Source organism: Hipposideros armiger, unplaced genomic scaffold, assembly GCF_001890085.2.
Source record: "Hipposideros armiger isolate ML-2016 unplaced genomic scaffold, ASM189008v1 scaffold_447, whole genome shotgun sequence".
Taxonomy (NCBI): domain Eukaryota; kingdom Metazoa; phylum Chordata; class Mammalia; order Chiroptera; family Hipposideridae; genus Hipposideros; species Hipposideros armiger.
The window spans coordinates 640,145-658,292 of record NW_017731797.1 but is presented as its reverse complement, the minus strand read 5'-3'; the positions used below and the strand labels follow the sequence as shown (position 1 = coordinate 658,292).

Genomic DNA, 18,148 nt, shown 5'->3' with positions numbered 1-18,148 from the left:
CATAAGACATGTTGGATGTTATGAAAACAAATATTGTACTGAATTTAGTCTCTCAGGAAAAATAAATTACTTTGTTGAAAATATTTGGTTTCCATTTTTCACGTTTGTATTAGTTTCTAACCTTAAGATTCATTCATGTCAGAAAGCCAGTCAAATTTCATCTTACTGATAGGAATTGGTGCTAAGTTTTAAATTTAAAGTTTTAAATAACATGTAAGTAATAATGTTGGTAGATAAACCAATGTGATTCAGATATGCCTGGATTTAACCTTATCTCCTTCAAAGATGAAATTTTTGCTCTGCCTTCATGCTAATCCAGGCAAACCAGGATAAAAATTCAGAAATGAAACACAAAAATTCTTTGAAAGTTTGTTAATTGTATTACCCTGTAGATAATTCTAACATTGGTTGATTGTCCCTTTCTATGGTATACCTTCTAATGGTTTCTTATGTACTCGTATTTATGAATTACATATGAAAACATTATAAAATTACCACCACACAAGATTTGTGGTAAAACTGATAAAACTAATGCTCTCATCATTTCTAATCTAAAAGAATTTGGCATACTCCCATTTTTTTTAATAGAAAAAGCACTTTATATATAGGTGGTTGAAAACTACCTTGAATTATATCAGTGTCCTTTCCACTTGAATAATCTTTTACTATAAAGTTTTAGAGTGTTGGGAATTAATTTTATGACTGATATCCCAATTTGGCCTCAAGTGTCAATCATACCATAGATGATATGGTTCTTTAAAATTTGCCCTTTGCAATACTGAACATTTTAGACATAAAGGATTTATTAGCACCTAAGTTACGTGAAAAACCTTACTCAAAGCCTAATGAGCTGATTCTTTTTTTCTTTTTAAACATTAGTTGAAGTGTATACTTAATTATAACATACATGATAGAGTCCCCGAAGAAAGAACTGACTACTGTTACAGGGTGAAGTAAGTACCCTCCAGAGACCCAAATAAAGAACAAAAATCCAAAATCAGGTTACTAAATTAAAATAGGCTCTCTCATACACTATCATAGCCTGCTGCCACTGCCACATAAAGGACTGCCACTTCAAAGGACTTCAAAGCAAATATACTAACTCCAAGGTAATCTTTCTGATTTCCTAATACTCAACCTCATAGAAAGGAAAACTGAGGCAGAGATTTTATAGATTTCAGGAAGAGGTTCTACTAGTAAAAGAGATTAGGATTAATCAAAACAAAGCATAAAGGGGCCGGCCGAGTGGCTCGGTTAAGTGCAAGCTCTGAGCAACAGGATCGCTGGTTCGATTCCCACATGGGCCATTGAGCTGCACCCGAGCTGAGCTGCCAATAGGTGACAGGATGGCTCAGCTGGTGAGAGCATGTGCTCCTAACAACAAGGTTTCCATTTGGACTCTCGCGTGGGATGGTGGGCTATGCCCACCCGCAACTAAAATTGAACTCGGCACCTTGAGCTGAGCGGCCGAGCTGCCGATGGGCAGCCGGATGGCGACTGGACTTGGAGCTGAACTAGCTGCGTCCTCCACAACTAAGACTGAAGGACAACAACTTGGCTGTTCCCCTTCCCCGATTCACCAACACTGTTCCCCTTCCCCAATTGCCCAAAATATTTTTAAAAAGAAAAAAAAACACAAAGCATAAAGTAAAATTTAACATATTCCTAAGAGATTATCCACACACAATTCATTTCTATGGATAGCTGGAAGGAATCAATAAATCAGAAGACACTGATTTAAATAAAGTTTATTTTTTAAAAAGACCATGGTTTTTTTTTGTTTTTTTTTTTGCAATGCCACGGTTATAGGAGTGTATACAGAGGTAACACATCTTTTCCTTAACCATGCTTCTTTTTACCTTCTGCACAAAGGTAAAACTTTTTATTAATCTCATAGCTAATGGTATAAAACAGAGGTCGGCAAGCTTTTTCTCTGACGGGCCAGATATTAAATATTTTAGGCTTTACAAGCAACATAAGGTCTCTGTCATATTCTTTCTTTCACAACCCTTTAAAAATGTAAAATCCATTGTTAGCTTGCACCATACAAAAACAGACTGAGCCAAATGTGGCTTGCAGGCAGTAATTTGCTGACCCCTGGTATAAAATATCTACTTTGTCTGGTCAGAGAAATTGCTCTCTTTAGGCTTCTTGACAATCTGCCGCCTAAAGTAGAGAAAGGCCTTAATATTTAAAATTGAATGTGACTGAAAGTAGAAATGGAGAGTTCCTGCTCACTTTTGACTCTCCCAAGCTATTTTCCCATTCACTCACTCAGTCAATTATATTGTTGAGCACCTACTATGTATACTCTTAAATATCTTTGTGTTAGCAGAGATTTCCAGTGTTTCTTCCTTAAAAGGGTGGTTCCTCCAGTTTCTCTAAACCTGTAATTATCAGGTCTTTATATTCATATGTTTTAGGGCCAACCAGGATTAAAATCTCCACCAGTAATCGAGAATTCATAATTACAAAAAAATGAAACTAGCTAACAATGATATCCTTGCACACAATACTGACACACATCCTTAAAATCACAACCTAGATGAGGAAAAATGTAACTATCTCCACTTCAAAAGATACTTCTTTTCCTCCCATAGGCTGAACTTTAAAAAAAAAAATCTCAAATGTAGAATAACAATCAAATAATTTCTTCTCATTTTCCTAGTTTGTTGTCATGTAACAAAATCTGGATCCAGGTAGGGCTATTCATTAGCTTTCTATTCCAGCTGTAAAATAATACATTTCGGGGTGACTATTACTTCTGAAGCAATTTACACTCCCACATTTCATTTCAGGGGAGTGGTCATGATTCTGCTCCTGTAGGATAGAAACTGTAACTCAGCTTTCTGAACATTCCTGCTGTTTATCCAAGATTAGGGAAGACTTTTCAAAGTGGCCAAAAGTTGCACAGGACTTCAGTACTAAGATATAAAGGTTGCCCCCATTCCAGATCTTTGGAACAGGAATCAACAATAACCTGATTACCCACACCACAGAGACATGGCACATTTTGTAATTAGAAGTGTTTGTCATTTTCCTTTTGACCATGTAAACAAAAGTGTAAATGCCTCGGGAAACCACTCTGCAATGTTCTCTCATTTCTCTTAGATACACATGTGCACAACCAGTTCTCCCTTTGATCAGTTCATGAGGAGAAAGGATAGGGTGGACCGAGGTTATCGCTTTCGCTCCCCTCTTTGTGTCCTTTTCTTTTCCTTTTCCTTGCGCTCCTGCTTGGCTAGTTTGTCCCTCTCCCTCTGCAGCTTGTCCTGTTCCTTCTTCCTTTGGGACTCATCCCGAAGCGAGTCTCGCTCCAGTTTTCGGGCATTGAGGACGTCTTCCACATTGGTGTTTCGGAACAGAGCTACAGTGAGTTAAGGGCTGAGGGCAGAGGTCACCCAGGTCCCACCCAGCTACTGCTCTCTCCTCATTCTTGCTGTCCTCTCTACATGCTGAGTGTTGAATATTCTCTACCTATTCCTAGTTGTTTTTTTTAAATCCTTACATTTATCTTTGGTCTAATGGGATATCCTACAACTACCATTACAAACATTTAAAACTAACTCCCAGGATAAAAATCTCATTCAGACTTATCAAAACATTTTATGAAAATGAAATTTCATTCTAGAATAAGTGTTTACATCATTCAATGGCAGAATACTAGCTTGGAGTATCTAAGCTATTTTTAGTGAATAGAATATTAATATAGTGGCAAAATTTTTATGTAATTGGCACAGTTAAAATGCTTGAAGAGTAAGTTGCTTAACATTACTAAACTTTATCAATTTGTTTTCCTAGACGACTAAAGCTTAAGTGAAAACCATGTTTTAACCACCACAAACTCTGAATTGATAAGATATAAAATAATAAGTTTAGCCAGTTAGAAAATACCCAGCCAAAAACTTTACCCCTCATTCTTACAACTTTAAAAACACGACCTGTTACTACAGGATAAGCTCCTCCCTACTCTTAAAACATCTCATTTCTGCTTCAGTGCTATAAAAATAACAAAGTCTCCCTAAAATAACCGCCCCTCTTCTCTGATAATTCACTACACTTCTCACCTTTATGAAGGTGGATTTCTAAATCTACTTTCTCTGGGGAGCTTCTCATAAGTGACTTTGCTCAGCACATATGTTTCAATTGTCCATATTTTTAGCTTCAAAAATATTGGTGTTTGTATTCTCTTTCCAACAAATTATAAGGTCTTTGAGGACAAAGACCAAAACTGCAATATTATTTTAATTGCTTCCACAGTGCTGGGAAAGCCAGCACTATCCACAGAGAATACAGATTCCCATTTCCCTGAGAAATCCTTCCTCTAAGCTAACGACCTTTCACAGTACATGTCAATATGCTTTCTTTGGGGAACGTTCTTGCTAAATTGACCACTTAGGACTGTCCTAGAAATGGGGCTCACAATACCGGCCTGACATGAGTTCCTGGAAGTCAAGGGAGCCCCCAGCAATGACAGCAAAGTAAAAACTGATCCTCAAGAGGATTCTATGGAGAAACACATGGGGCTGGACACAGAGAAGGATACACTTGTCAGAACCAATGTTCAGTGTGGCGGCCCCTGAATCATCCTTCTCATCTGCTTCAGTGAGTGACGTTAAGGAAAGTCGGACGGAAAACAAAGGTTAACACATCCCAACACAACATCAGAAAACACTCACTACACTGAGCGGTTGGACAAGCACAGTGAACAGGACTTTGTTACTGACGCGGTAGTAAACCCAGGAGTCACCTTTAGAAGTCTCAACTTGGGGAAGATGCTTCAGAGCTTCTGGAAAATCCTTTTCTCTTGGATGCTGAAAAGAAAACTTAAGCTGGAATGGGTAGAATGCCACATTACCCAGATGACAGGGGACGGCGAAATGGCCTCTGAAACAGTGGTTCTCAAAGTGTGGTTCCCAGAACTTCCTGGGAACTTGTTAGAAATGCACATTTTTGGGCCTCACCTGGACCTACTAAATCAGAAACTCTGGGAGGTAGAGCTCAGCAATCTGTATTTTCTAGCCTAAGAAATGAGATTTTGTAATTGGAACCATGGCTCTGCCAACCCTGGCAAGAAAAATCATAAGGGAAAACTACAAGAGAAGTTGGTCCAAAAGAGCCTAAAAATTCTTTCCCAAACTGGTGCTTAGACAGCTGACATTTCTCGTATGATGTCCACTCCATTCACATGGGCACAGGAAACTAAGCATTTCCAAAACAAACATCAAAGTCACAGGAAACTAAACCTGCTTCTACCAACAAGTTTTCTTTTTACCCAGACCTCACTCAAATTCCAGATTTCTGGTGTTGCTTGGGGGTCCAGTCTCACTTTTAATTATGTGGTCACCAGAGTATTTAAAAGAAAAAAAAAAAAGATTCAAGGGCCGGCCGAGTGGCTCAGTTGGTTAAGAGCTCGCTCAAGAGTTTGAGCTCTGAGCAACAGCGATTCGATGCCCGGCCTGAGCTGAGCTGCCAACAGGTGGCAGAATGGCTCAGCTAAAAAATAAATAAATGAAAAGATTCAAATGAAACTCCTCCAAATTTGGGAATCCTTCACCCCAAAATATCCAGTTTTGCCACTAATTCTATGAATGTCTCTGATCACCCATTCATCTCTTAGTGCTTCAGTTTTTTATCAACTGAGAAAGAATATAAAGATGGTTGTAAACAACACGGTACTGCAAAGAATGGTAAAGAATCACAGCTCTATCTTATTTTCTGAAAATAATATAAATGGTCCATTACTAAGGCATTGTTTGTTTTACACTTAAGTTTTCAGGAACATTCTGATTACTCATACATTTTGAAAAATGTAAGTCCAGTATCAACTATTCCCACATTATTCCTCACACCCACGAAGGGCCATAGATCACTGCTGTTTGAAAGGAGAAAATCAAGCTACAGAGGGCAACCTCCAAAAGCTCACTGTGAACCAGTAAACGCTTCTGGCTCGAGCCTCTAGAAATGGAGCCGAGACTCTGAAAAGGATATTCCTCTTCATCTGTCACATCAGCATACTGGGCCAGTAGGGCAGCTTTTCTCTGCTTCTCCTCTTCTGACACCATCTTGGGCTTTACCACAATCTGTGCCTGTTTCTCAATCAAGGTGGCAATGGCTTGTACCTCATCTGGGAGGTGGTGGGAGGGGAGGGAGGGACAACAAGGTTGCATGTGAGAAAAAACAAGCTCACCATACCACTAATCCACCCAGACAGTGCCTGAAGTAAAAGCAATGGCATCTGCTGACTCCTTAGAGCCCTGGGGTTCAAAGGAGGTGCCTCACAAGCCAATGAGAAAGGCAAGGAAAGGCCATGCAGGCCAGGCTTTAGGTCTTGTATCGTCTTCAATCAGAGGGGCCCTGCTTTTACTTGTTTTATATATTGAAGTTCTGCTCTTAAAAAAATAAAGTTGAAAAGCACTGCATTAGAACTGTAGGAAATTAAGCCTGCAAACATGCAACTTTCTCCTCTCTCAACCCAGAAACCTAAAAAGGAATCTAGAATCAACTTAAGCTGGTCCCTTTCATGTTGCTAATTATATCAGGTGAAACCTTAGATTATTTTAAAATAAAATCAACTATTAAGTTCTCTATTCTCCCAGAAAAGAGGCAATGGTGTCAAGTAGTGGCTCTCATGCCTGGCTGTACATTAGAACCATCTTGGGGAGTTTTTAAGATAATACCAATACTTTGGCCCCAACTCCAAAGATGTATATATATATTGGCTCATCATGTGACTCAGGCATTGGCATTTTTATTTTTAAGATTTTATTGGGGAATTGGGGGAGGGGAACAGACAAGTTGCTGTCCTTTTGTTCTTCAGTCTAGTTGTGGAGGACGTTGCTTCACTGGCCCATGTTGGTGTTGTGATCACTGCGCTCTTACCGGGTGAGACAGTCACTCGCCAGCCATTGGACAGCTGCTCACGGAGGCTCACAGCAGCTCATGCCGGCTGCAGCCTACACTGTTGCGGGTGACTCACAGCTGCCCAGCTCCAGGTTAAGCTGGTGTTCACCATCTTAGCTGTAGAGAGTGCAGCATCACTGGCCCTCATGCGGGATCCGAACCAGGGCCCTGCTGCTCAGAGCTGGCGTCCCAAGCCAACTCCTAACTAACGCGCCACTCGGCCGGCCCAGTACTGGCATTTTTAAAAGTACATCAAGTGACTCTAATGTAAAACCAAGACTGAGAACTATCAGTGTAGATAGTTTAGAACAGATTTTATTAAAGTTTGGTTTTAATGATTTGAGTTGTCTGCATCCTAATGGTTAGTATATTTACTCACTTCTCTTTCATTTTAAAGGGTGAAGGCTTTAGCTGAATAAAGCAAAAGACTGGGGCCAGCCGAGTGGCTCAGTTGGTTAAGAGCTCGCTCAAGAGTTTGAGCTCTGAGTAACAGCGGTTCGAGTCCTGGCCCGAGCTGAGCAGCCACTGAGCTGCCAACAGGTGGCAGGATGGCTCAGTTAAAAAAAAAAAAAAAGGCAAAAGACCAATCATACTTTGTGTTGTGAAATGAGAATATGAAAAAGGTGGGAGGTGGGAAAATATAGCTGACGCCCCTATACCTGCAATGCAACTCTACAAGGGGCAATGGGAAAAGGATGAAAAAGAAAAAAGCAAAACCACAGTGAAAATAACTGTGGTCAGCTGAAGTGGAAAAGTAGAAAAGGAAACCAATATTCAGTTTAAAAGTTAGAGTAAGCTGCTGGGTATTTGCCAGTTTAAGTTATCTTAGGGAAAATGAGTATCCGACTGAGAAAACTAAAAACTCTCTCCCTGACAGCTGTAAAGTAAAGGTTGTTGCAAAAGGCACTGGAGGTTAGACATCAAAACTCTAACTCTACCTTCTTTTTTCACTTTGGTAACAACATTCTGGGATTCTGCCCATCGTTCCACAATCTCCTTGCAGATGTTAAGGAGGGAATCTTCTTCCTAGTTGGAAAAGCAGACCAATTAATTTCCTGAGAGAGCCCTCAATCTGAACCAAGCCTATGCAGAGGTCACAGGTCCCCCTGCTGGTGAGGAGAAAAATCACAGGAGGGTTTGGGAGCCACAGAATAGAGTATGTTTCTCTTCTGAGGCTCTGGACGCAGAAGTAATCTTGTGAGCGAGTCCCAGAATCCACACCTACTAGGTCAAGAGCACCCATTCCATCCTGGCAAGCTTCAGGGAAAAGGATCCCCACCAACTCAGGGCAGTCTTCCTCATTCTTTTGAAGCCAAAACCTGTTACCTGAGTCAAACAAAACCCTCCTCTGTGAGAAACCTTCCTCAGCCAATATACTCAACTCAGTACATTCTCCAAGGTTTATCACTTTCATGCTAAGAGACTATAAATAGTCTAAGGCAAAATTCATGCCTGCCTTTATCAGCAGACATACAACTCCAAATAATGACACTATGAAAAAAATAGATCTAGGAGTTGGTACCGATGGGTACCCAAGTTACTTCAACTTTCTTTTTCATTGAGAATTTAGTAACTTCCCAGCTGGAAATAAAAACAAATGTAAATTGCTTGCCTCCTACTTTTTTTCCCTATAACCTGCAATGTCAGGGCCCAAGAACATAATATATTCCACTGGGTTGTATTTGTTCTGAAGTTATGAGCTGCATCACAAGCTGTGTTAAAGCTGTCCCAATATAGGTCAATCTCACCAGAGAAGGCTCTGGGACTAAAAGGAGGCCCTTGCCAGGAGGTCCTGGGACACCTGCACTAGTGTTATATTTCAACCATGTGCCCAATCAATCAACTCCAGAAAGTGTTAGTGGAAATGAAGGCAGCAGAAATGATCAGGAAAAATGGACAATTTGGTGACACAGCTTGAAGTACATATTTCTGAATTCCTGAATCTGCCTCTAAGAGGCTAAGTGTCAAGATTATGTCTAGTCTTTAAAACTCTGATCTCTCTTATTCCTACATCTACTCCCCCTAATCCCAACACACACAACAATGATCACTGCATTTCTAAATACTATAAAGGATAAAGCACAATATTTGCTTCAGCTCGGCCTAGGCATGAAAAGACCTCTACCACACGCATACCTTTTTTGGACTCCTACCTCCAAAATAGGAACCGAGAGGGTATTTCCTGCAGGCTTTTGACATGGGACAGCCCTGGACACTGCCTCTTAAAAGGCACATACATCCCAGAGCGCTTTATTCCCCCTCTATGAACACTGTCAACGGATAGGAATGAAATTGGTCGTAAGACGTTTATGATAAAACTCTCATTTAGACATTTCAACGCCTTTGGAAGAATACTCACCCACAGGCATCTGAGAGGGCCGTGTCCCCAGAAATAAGGGAAAACCATTCCTCTCTATGCACCTGCAACCTTCCGGCTTCCCAAAACCCTGGATGGGGAACAACTTTCTTCCCCCGCGGCCCAGAGCTCAGAAGAGTACTTCTCTCCCAGGTGAGACCACTAATCTTCTGGGGCACTGAGTAGGGGAAAGGGGTTACAAAGTACTGACGGGCTGGCAAGAAGCTAAAGAAATGAGTTTGGGCTTCTTACCAGGAAAGCAGAGAGGATACTCTGCAGAGCGTCCAGCTTCTCTTCTTCTTCCTCCTCCTGCAGAATACCCAGGATGTAGGAGCCGTAAACGGCTCGGTCCACTCCCAGTGCCTCCAACCGTCCGTCCAGCCACGATCCAAAGCCGCTGCCCCCGCCATCGCCTTCGCCCGAAGAAGCCGCATCCACTTCACTGGGCGCCGCCATCTTGGGGTCAGGGTCCTGCCAGCCCCTAGGGCGCCTACCGCAGTGCCTGACGGGCCGCGCCGTTTGCCCACTGCGCATGCTCAGAGAGAGAACCCACCCCTAGACACAGCTGTCTTGAGCCCGGTAAACCCCGTAGTGAATCCCCTTGGCGTGGTGTACCTTGTAAATGGAGCCGTCTTGGCATGCGCGCGGTCACGTGGTCTTTCGGGAACTCTGACAGGTGACTATTAACAGACTTCTTTACAGTTGGGGAAGTTCAGACAGGTTTAGTAAAGTTGGCCAAAGTCTCGCGGCTAATAACTAAACAGCACTGGAACTCAACTTCGAATCCAGCGCTTCGGCCCACCATATCGAGCTGCCCTTACGCACAGCCTGGTGGGATACTAAGCCACCCACTCGCACACAGCTTTCTAGAAGGAACCCGCTGGCTCTGTCCGGAGTACTCGCTGTCGCTATTGCCTTTCCAAACTCCTCCCCTATCAAAACTCAAACTTAAGAAAACCTTCCTTGATTCTCTACCACTAGGGTGTGTTGCAGTTGCTTCTCTTAGCATGATGTACTTAACGCAGTACCGGATACATAATAGGTGCTCAATAAATGCACAACCTCTAGTCATTTCTTTCACTCATTCATTCACCACTTACACAGGAATATCTTTGAGGAGCCTCCTTTATCCTTTGTCAGACCCTGTGCTAGGAACTTTTGATGCATTGTCTCTTGTAACCCTTCCAACAACCCTGTGCGGAGATGCTTTTTTTTTTTTTTAAAGATTTTTTTATTGGGGAATTGGAGGAAGGGGAACAGACAAGTTGCTGTCCTTTTGTTCTTCAGTCTACTTGTGGAGGACGTTGCTTCACTGGCCCAAGTTAGCACCATCATTGCACTCTTCCCTGGTGAGGCAGATCAGTCGCCAGCTTCTGGACAGCCGCTCACTGTGGCTGCTGGCCGCTCACACTGGCTGCTGGCTACACACGGTAGCGCATGGCAACCCACTGCAGCAGGGGCTGCAGCTTACACCAGCGCCGGCGACTCATGGCAGCCCAACTCCAGGTTGAGCTGTTGTTCAGCATCTCAGCTGTAGAGGGCAGTGTCACTGGCCCTCATATGTGGGATCCAAACGGGGCCCTCTGACGTCCCAAGCCAGCTCTTAACCAATGCGCCACTTGGCCGGCCAGGAGATGCTTTTATTGTCCGTTTATGGAAGGTAAGGAAACAGACACAGAAAGAGTCACACAACAACAGAGAGCCTAATCAGGCAAGAGCTGGTACTCGCAGCTTGTGCCTCACATGACTTTCCAAAGCACTGGCTCTGGGCTGAAATGAATTACCCAAGAACCTGGGTTCTTTCCCTGAATTGCAAGGAGACTGGCAAGTCACTGGCCTGACTCCTTCATTCACTAGATATTTGTTGAGTACCTACAGCATGGCATTACTCTTAGACACTGAAGATACAAAAATGTATGTCACAAAATCTCTGCCCTCAAAGGGTCTTCAGTCCAGTGGGAACAGACATATTTAAAAGTAATGACATATATGAAATAAATGTGATAATAGAGGTTGCAGTAGGATGCCTAGAAGATTAAGTTAATGTTGCCTGTTAGAGTGAGTTTGGAAGCTGTGGAGATGGGGGATTTGGAAAGTCTTCCTAGGCATGATAATCCTTACACTTTCTTGAAGAATAAATAAGAGTTCTTAAGACAAAAAAATGGGAAGAGAAAGGGAGCAGATCCAGATGGGAACCATGTGCAAAGGTTTGGTAGGGGCCCTTTAGAGAATCGTGTGTAGCTTGGGCAACAGAGTTCAGATAGAAGATATTCGGGACATGACCACAAAAAAAAGGGAAGGGCTTGTATACCTTGCAAAGGGCCTTTTGAGAGAGTTCTTTACCCTTATTATCGTTGAGATAATAATGTAAATGAATGGACATGGAATACTATAAAACTCAGTAGAAATAAGGATACTGTGAATATTAGCCGCATGACTTCTGTGTTTCACTGAATTAGAATGTGACCGTACTGGAGTCAGAAGCCAGCGTCAGCCCCCAAAGACTTGCCCCTGTTTCAAGTCCTCAGATGTATCTACTAACCCAGTGGCTGTCTTGCAGGTGGGGGCTTGTCAGTTGAGAGAAGTGGGAGCCATCATAATTCAAGAATCATAGTTTAAGGTCAGTGCAGTGCCCCCACAACCAGAAAAGTTGCACTAAATTATGTTAAGGTTTTTTTTTGTCTTAAAAAAAAATTACAGACTCACTGGAAGTTGCAAAAGTAGTGCATAGAGACCTATGCACCTTCACCCAGTTCCCCCCAATGGTAACATCTTCCATAACTATAGTACAATATCAAAATCAGGAAATAGACATTAGTACAATCCACAAAAGTTTTTTGAAGGCATCACAAGCTTCTCACAAAACTGAGTGAAGGGTCGGCCGAGTGGCGCGATGGTTGGCAGCTGGCTTGGGACGCCAGAGGGCCCCGGTTTGGATCCCACATATTAGGGCCAGTGACACTGCCCTCCACAGCTGGGATGCTAAACAACAGCTCGACCTGGAGTTGGGCTGCGAGGAGTCGCTGGCGGGCGGCTTAGGCTGCAGCCCCTGTGGCAGTGGGTTGCCATGGGCTACCATATGTAGCCAGCAGCCAGCGTGAGCAGCCAGCAGCCGCAGTGAGCGGCCGTCCAGAAGCCGGCGACTGATCTGCCTCGCCCGGGAAGAGTGCAATGATGGTGCCAACTTGGGCCAGTGAAGCAACATCCTCCACAACTAGACTGAAGAACAAAAGTACAGCAACTTGTCTGTTCCCCTTTCCCCAATTCCCCAGCGCTGTTCCCATCCCCCCAATTCCCCAATAAAAATCTTAAAAAAAATAAAAAAAGACACAGAGAAGGTTGGTCTGAGGAGCAAACAAGGGAAAGCCACCCGGAGTTTTTAAAAACAAAGGTAATTTGATCTGATTATATTTGCATCAATCAGGATTGGCTAGGTTAGCAATTCTGAAAGTTTTGGTTTCAGGCCCCTTTTCATTTTTAGAAATTGAGGATCCCAAACATTTTTTTGTTTATGTATGTACTAGTTATCTATTGCTGTGTACAAATCACCCCCAAATTTAATGCCTTAACACAACACTAATCATTTATTTTTCTCTGGATTCCTGTGGACCTGGAATTTGGGAGCAGCTTGGCTGGGCTTTTCTGACTTGGGATCTCATGAGATTGCAGTCATCTGCAAGCTTAACTAGGGCTGAAGGATTTGTTTGCAAGATGCCTCAGTTACATGAGCGCTGGCTGTTAGCAGGAAGCCTCGGTTTGTCTCCAAATGAGCTTCTTCACAGTGTCCTCATGTCATGAGTGCTGCTTTCCTCCACAGCTGGCCATCCAAGAAACTGCAATACAAATGTTAAATTGTCTTTTATGACCTAGCATCAGAAGTCATACACTGCCATTTCCTCATTATTCTATTGGTCCACAGCCTATTTGATGTGGACATGACTATCCAGAATCGAGGATCATTTCAGGCCCTCTTGGACACTGGGTACCACAATGTGGGTATTCTTAAATTTATATTATACAAATATATGGTAATGAAAGAAAAACTGACTCTGGGTGGTGAACACACAATGTGATATATACATGATGTATTACAGAATTGTTCACCTGAAACCTATGTAACTTGACTAACAATTGTCACCCCAACAAACTTTAATTTAAAAAAAATCACTAAAACTTGAGAGCGAGAGCGCGCAAGAGAGAGGGAGAGGGAGAGGGAGGGAGAGAGCGCGAGCGCGAGCGAGCAGGGGGAGAGGGAGAGGGAGAGACAAGAAACGAAGGAGCAAGGAAGGATTCGCTGGATTAAGTTTGTCCTCCCAGGGCTACCGTAGGGCAGTCACGCAGCTATTCTATTGTTTTAGGGGCGGAGCCGTCAGGAAATTTAAACCGTAGCCGCGACGAGGGCGCCTGGAGAATGATGTTATAGTTGCAGAGCAACAGCCAGAGCTCTGGAGTCGGAAAAAGTTCTTGGAGTCCGCGAATGTAATACAGCGGCCTTGAAAAAGGAGTAGGGAGGCTGAGAAAGAACCGAGAATTTGGGAGAGCCGGGAAAGGAAGGGTACGGATGCCGGGAAGGGGAAGAAAGAGTAAGAAAGAAAGAGGAAAGGGATAAGAGTTGTAGAGAGTATAACGGGGTCGGGAAGTAGGCACAGGAATTGGAGAGTGGATAGGTGCAGAACCTGGGGAGGTTAGAGGGGCCAGGAGGGGACACAGTTGAGATCTAAAGGGTGCGGAGGGACTGAGGGGACAGGAGCCTGGAGGGAGGCACAGGCATTGAAATGTACAAGGGGTGGCCAAGAGGCCCTGGGAGTTGAGGCAGCGGAGTCTGAAAGGAGGAGGAGGGACTGAGGGACAATTGATTAGAAGGTAGCGCGGGAGTTGAGATGGGTTGTGGGTAGGGATGGAGTTGACTCTTGCTGTTGCCGGTAGCTGCGTTGGGGATTGTGCGGGATCTGGGGAGCGGGAGAGGGGGTTGTGGAAGGTCGAAGGCTAGTGAAGGTGATTCAGCTGCTGTTTTTTCCTCTTTCAGGCGACGATTGCCTTGAGCTGAAGAGTTCAATGGCTGAGAGTAGGCTCCGGGCTCCGGACCTAGGTAGGTAACTTGTCAAAACTAGTGATGCGAGGTCAAAGTTGCTACTCCTGCCCCAGAGCCTCTTGGGAGGAAAAGGCCAAGAAATGTTAGTCCTGTTGGGGTATTCTAATTATTAGTGTTTTTGTGTGTGAGTGTTGTGTCGATGGATGTCATGGATCATTTAGGAATTCACCGTAACTGTCAAGCAAGAGCTTTCAGTCTGATATTATGAACAAGATTAGCAGACAGATGGGCAGTCAGGGTAGAGCTTATTAAACTCCTATTCATGGTTATTTTTACCATAAAATTCTCAACCTTATTGATAAACTTAAACACCCCTGCCCAATTATTAAGTATTTTAGCACATAGTAACTTCCCTGGATACCACCGCACCCATTATCATCTAGTTTTAGTTCTGGATTATTACAGATATGCCATTTGGTCGTTGCCTTTTAAACAACAATACACTTTACTAAATTATTTACTCTTCCTTCTCATGCCTTGTTGCTTTCTTCTGGATCTTTCTCTCTCTTTGCTGGAGAACTTTCTCCAAGAGTGTTTTCAAAAGGGGACTTTCTGAGGCTTGTATGCCTGAGAATATCTTTATTTCACCTTGCATTTAAATTTTTGTTTGTTTGTTTTAGCTGAGCCATCCTGCCATCTGTTGGCAGCTCAGCAGCAGCTCAGCTTGGACTGTGACTCGAACCGGCAACCCTATAGCTCGCTCAAGAGTGCAAGCTCCTAACCAACTGAGCCACTCGGCTGGTCTCGAAATTTTTGAGTCAAAGTGTTTTTCCTTCAACACATTGAAAAATTACAGTAATTTTTTCTTACCAAAAGTAGATGCTGTTGAGAATTGATGTCAATCTGATTCTTGTTTCTTTGTACCTGCTTTTCGCTTTAGAAAGTTTAGACTATTCTCTTTACATTTGTTCTTAAAATTCACTATGACTATGTGTGAATTTTAGAGGGTTTTAATTTTTATTGCAGTTTTATGGTTACATAATTCAAAAGGCCAAGGTCTGTCAAACACACACACACAAAAGCAGGAAAGGAAGTTGCTCCTCCTTTCATCCCTCCTGATTCCCACTCCCTAGGGTATAATCATTTACCCCCTTTTAAGCTATTTCTCCTAGTATTTACTTTCTTGTTGTTTTTTTTTTAACTTTATTGGGGAACAGTGTGTTTTTTCCAGGACCCATCAGCTCCAAGTCAAGTCATTGTTCTCAATCTAGTTGTGGAGGGCGCAGTTCAGCTCCGAGTCCAGTAGTCGTTGCGGGGTACACAGCCTACTATCCCATGCAGGAGTCGAACCCGGCAGCCGGGTTCGACTCCTGCATGGGATGGTGGCTATGCCCACCTGCAACTAGGACTGAACTCGGCACCTTGAGTTGTGCTGCCGCCCGGATGGCTCAGTAGAGAGAGCATGCACTCCTAACAACAAGCCTGCTGGTTCGACTTTCGCATGGGATGGTGGCTATGCCCACTTGCAACTAAGATTAAACACAGCACCTTGAGCTTAGAGGCCACGAGCTACCGAGGAGAATCCAGATGGCGACTGGCGCCCTCCACAACGAAGACTGAAGAACAACAACTTGGCCGGTCCCCTTCCCCAATTCCCCAACACTGTTCCCCTCCCCCAATTCCCCAATAAAATATTAAAAAAAAAAAAAAAAGTACGCGCTCTACCAACTGAGCCATCCAGCTGCTGAGGGGCAGCTCAGCGGCAGCTCAGCTAAGTCGTTGTCTTCAATCTAGTTGCGGAGGGTGCAGCTCACTGGCCCATGTGGGAATCGCACCGTCAACCTTGTTCAGAGCATGCGCTCTAACCAACAGTCACCCGGCCGCCCTTACCGTCTTATTTTTTAATTTTTTTAAAATATTTTTTTTATTGGGGAACAGTGTGTTTTTCCAGGACCCGTCAGTTCCAAGTCAAGTAGTTGTTTCAATCTAGTTGTGGAGGGCGCATCTCAGTGGCCCATGTGGGGATCGAACCTGCAACCTTGGTGTTATGAGCGCTGCGTTCCAATCAACTGAGCCAACCGGCTTCCCTTACCTTCTTATTTTTAAATAGTATGCTCACTGCTTTTGTTGTTTTCAATTTTAAATTATGTCTGTTGACTTTCTAAATGGAAGGTAAAGCGCTTTTTCTGCCCCCTCCCTCCCCACACACTCCTCTGTATCACATTCATGTTTACCTCATTTCCTCTCATCCTCCTGGTGTATAGTGTACTAATTTTTTAATGTAATTTTGTGTTTACATTATAATGATTGCGTAAAAAGCCGAGCCATATAATAAACTATGAAATATACTCTGTTTTCTGTGTATGGATCACTAATTCACGTCCAAATTCGTTACCAGAAGTCTAAACCTTTTCTCAGTACATTCAGGTTCATCAGAGAATCTATCAATTTCTTCTTTGTTTGGGAGACATATCTTCTGAGACCATTTGTCTTAATACTCCAGTCTGGTCCAGCTGTGCACTAGACCTGTCCCATTCATTTCACCCTCGGAGCTCTGTCATTCTATGGAATTTCCTTTGCTTCTTTCCTATGTAGATTCTCTATATTCTAAATTCCATATTTTCCTCTCTGTTTACTTCCTGCTTTGGATAGAGTACATCTTCCACTATAACTTCCTGAGAAAGGGTACATTTCAAGGAAATTTTTTGAGACCTTGCAAGTCTGACAGTTCTATGCTACTTTGCATTGAATAATAATTCACCTAGGCAAAGAGTTCTAGGTGAGAAATAGTTTACCCTCAGAGTTTTGAAGACCCATTCCATCTTCTCTTAGCTTCCAGTGTGCTATAGCAAAGTCTGATGTAAATATTTCTAGCCTCCTGAATACTCCAAGGGCCTAGACTGCTCTATCTCTGAACCACCCGTACCCCCATCTAGCATTATTATTCTCTAGCAACAATATTATTATTATTGCCTATCTTTTTAACTTCCAAATTACTCATCATTATTACTATTTTATACGGTCAATGGTTGTTTAGATTTATACATATTTTTACCAGGTTTTTTTTGGCATTTCAGTCCTTCTAGGTTCAGTTTCCTTCTTTCCAAACTACACCTTTTGAAGTCCTTTAGTAATAATTAGTTGGTGATAAACTGTCTGGAGTTTTGTTTGTTTGAAAAATGTATTTTATCCTCATTCTTAAATAGTTGCATAGTCAGATATAAAATTCTAAGTTGACATTTATTTTCTTACGGCATTTTTAATACTTATTTTACTAAAATTAAAGTATCTACTACTTTAAATATTTACTTTATTATCTATAGCTGATCATTCTATTTGGAGGTCTCAGGGATCTAATTTGGCTGTCTCCTGTCTTTGCTGATTCTTAGCCATGTATTGTTTCCTTCCTGTGTTTTATAGTGTTGGAGTGCGAGCTAATGTTTGATGATGCTTTTATCTGAGGAAATTCTGGGAACTCTGGACTGAGCTGTCTACCTCTAGAGTTGTTTTGCTTTGGATTCTTAGAAGTATGCATGCCCAAAGTATTACTATTATAGTTGGGATTACTTTCCACATTCATTTCTGTTTGGTGGTGGTGATAGTAGGTTCTTAGGCCAACCACATAAGTGGTATGAATTTGAATTCCAAACTCTTGGGAGGCCTGTGGTTTTGAGTTCTCAGGGAGACTTTCCTTTCATGCAGAGCCCAGGCTAAGATAGATAATATTCCTTTTTGTCTCTTCTGGTAGATGGATTATTTTCTGTTTTACCTTTTCTCCTAGATTCATGCAGGAGTTCACAATTCTTTTCTTTACCTGCTATTCCTGTTTTTATGTTTCCAGTATCCCCCCTTGCTGT

At 42.7% G+C, this 18,148-nt stretch overlaps 2 protein-coding genes across 4 annotated transcripts in view; one reads left to right on the top strand and one right to left on the bottom strand.

Annotated features, from left to right (window-relative positions):
* Positions 1 to 1,732: 1,732 nt before the first annotated feature.
* Positions 1,733 to 9,888, bottom strand: CCDC43 (coiled-coil domain containing 43). The gene is made up of 5 exons (XM_019665638.1): positions 9,512 to 9,888; positions 7,842 to 7,929; positions 5,992 to 6,127; positions 4,547 to 4,605; positions 1,733 to 3,367 (listed from the first exon to the last, which is right to left on the bottom strand). Exons 1-5 carry the CDS (start codon positions 9,791 to 9,793, stop codon positions 3,180 to 3,182), a joined length of 753 nt encoding a protein of 250 aa, XP_019521183.1. The 5' UTR covers positions 9,794 to 9,888; the 3' UTR covers positions 1,733 to 3,179.
* The window catches only part of DBF4B (DBF4B-CDC7 kinase regulatory subunit), a 28,335-nt gene continuing 20,036 nt past the window's right edge, over positions 9,850 to 18,148 (top strand). For 2 of the 3 annotated variants that reach the window (XM_019665635.1, XM_019665637.1), the window contains exons 1-3: positions 9,850 to 9,935; positions 13,618 to 13,814; positions 14,286 to 14,348. In XM_019665635.1, coding sequence (XP_019521180.1) covers positions 14,315 to 14,348 — 34 coding nt within the window. In that variant the 5' untranslated portion in view covers positions 9,850 to 9,935; positions 13,618 to 13,814; positions 14,286 to 14,314. Of the gene's footprint in view, positions 9,936 to 13,617; positions 13,815 to 14,285; positions 14,349 to 18,148 lie in introns of those variants that run through there. The other variant, XM_019665636.1, reaches the window with a different exon arrangement.

Excerpts from the sequence above, each read along its gene's own strand:
- CCDC43 (XM_019665638.1), bottom strand. The coding sequence starts at position 9,793 with ATGCGCAGTGGGCAAACGGCGCGGCCCGTCAGGCACTGCGGTAGGCGC. Across the intron at positions 4,606-5,991 it reads GATGTGACAGATGAAGAGGA|TGAAGCAGATGAGAAGGATG; the intron begins ATATCCTTTTCA and ends AACGTCACTCAC. Across the intron at positions 3,368-4,546 it reads GAACATTGGTTCTGACAAGT|CTCTGTTCCGAAACACCAAT; the intron begins GTATCCTTCTCT and ends AACTCACTGTAG.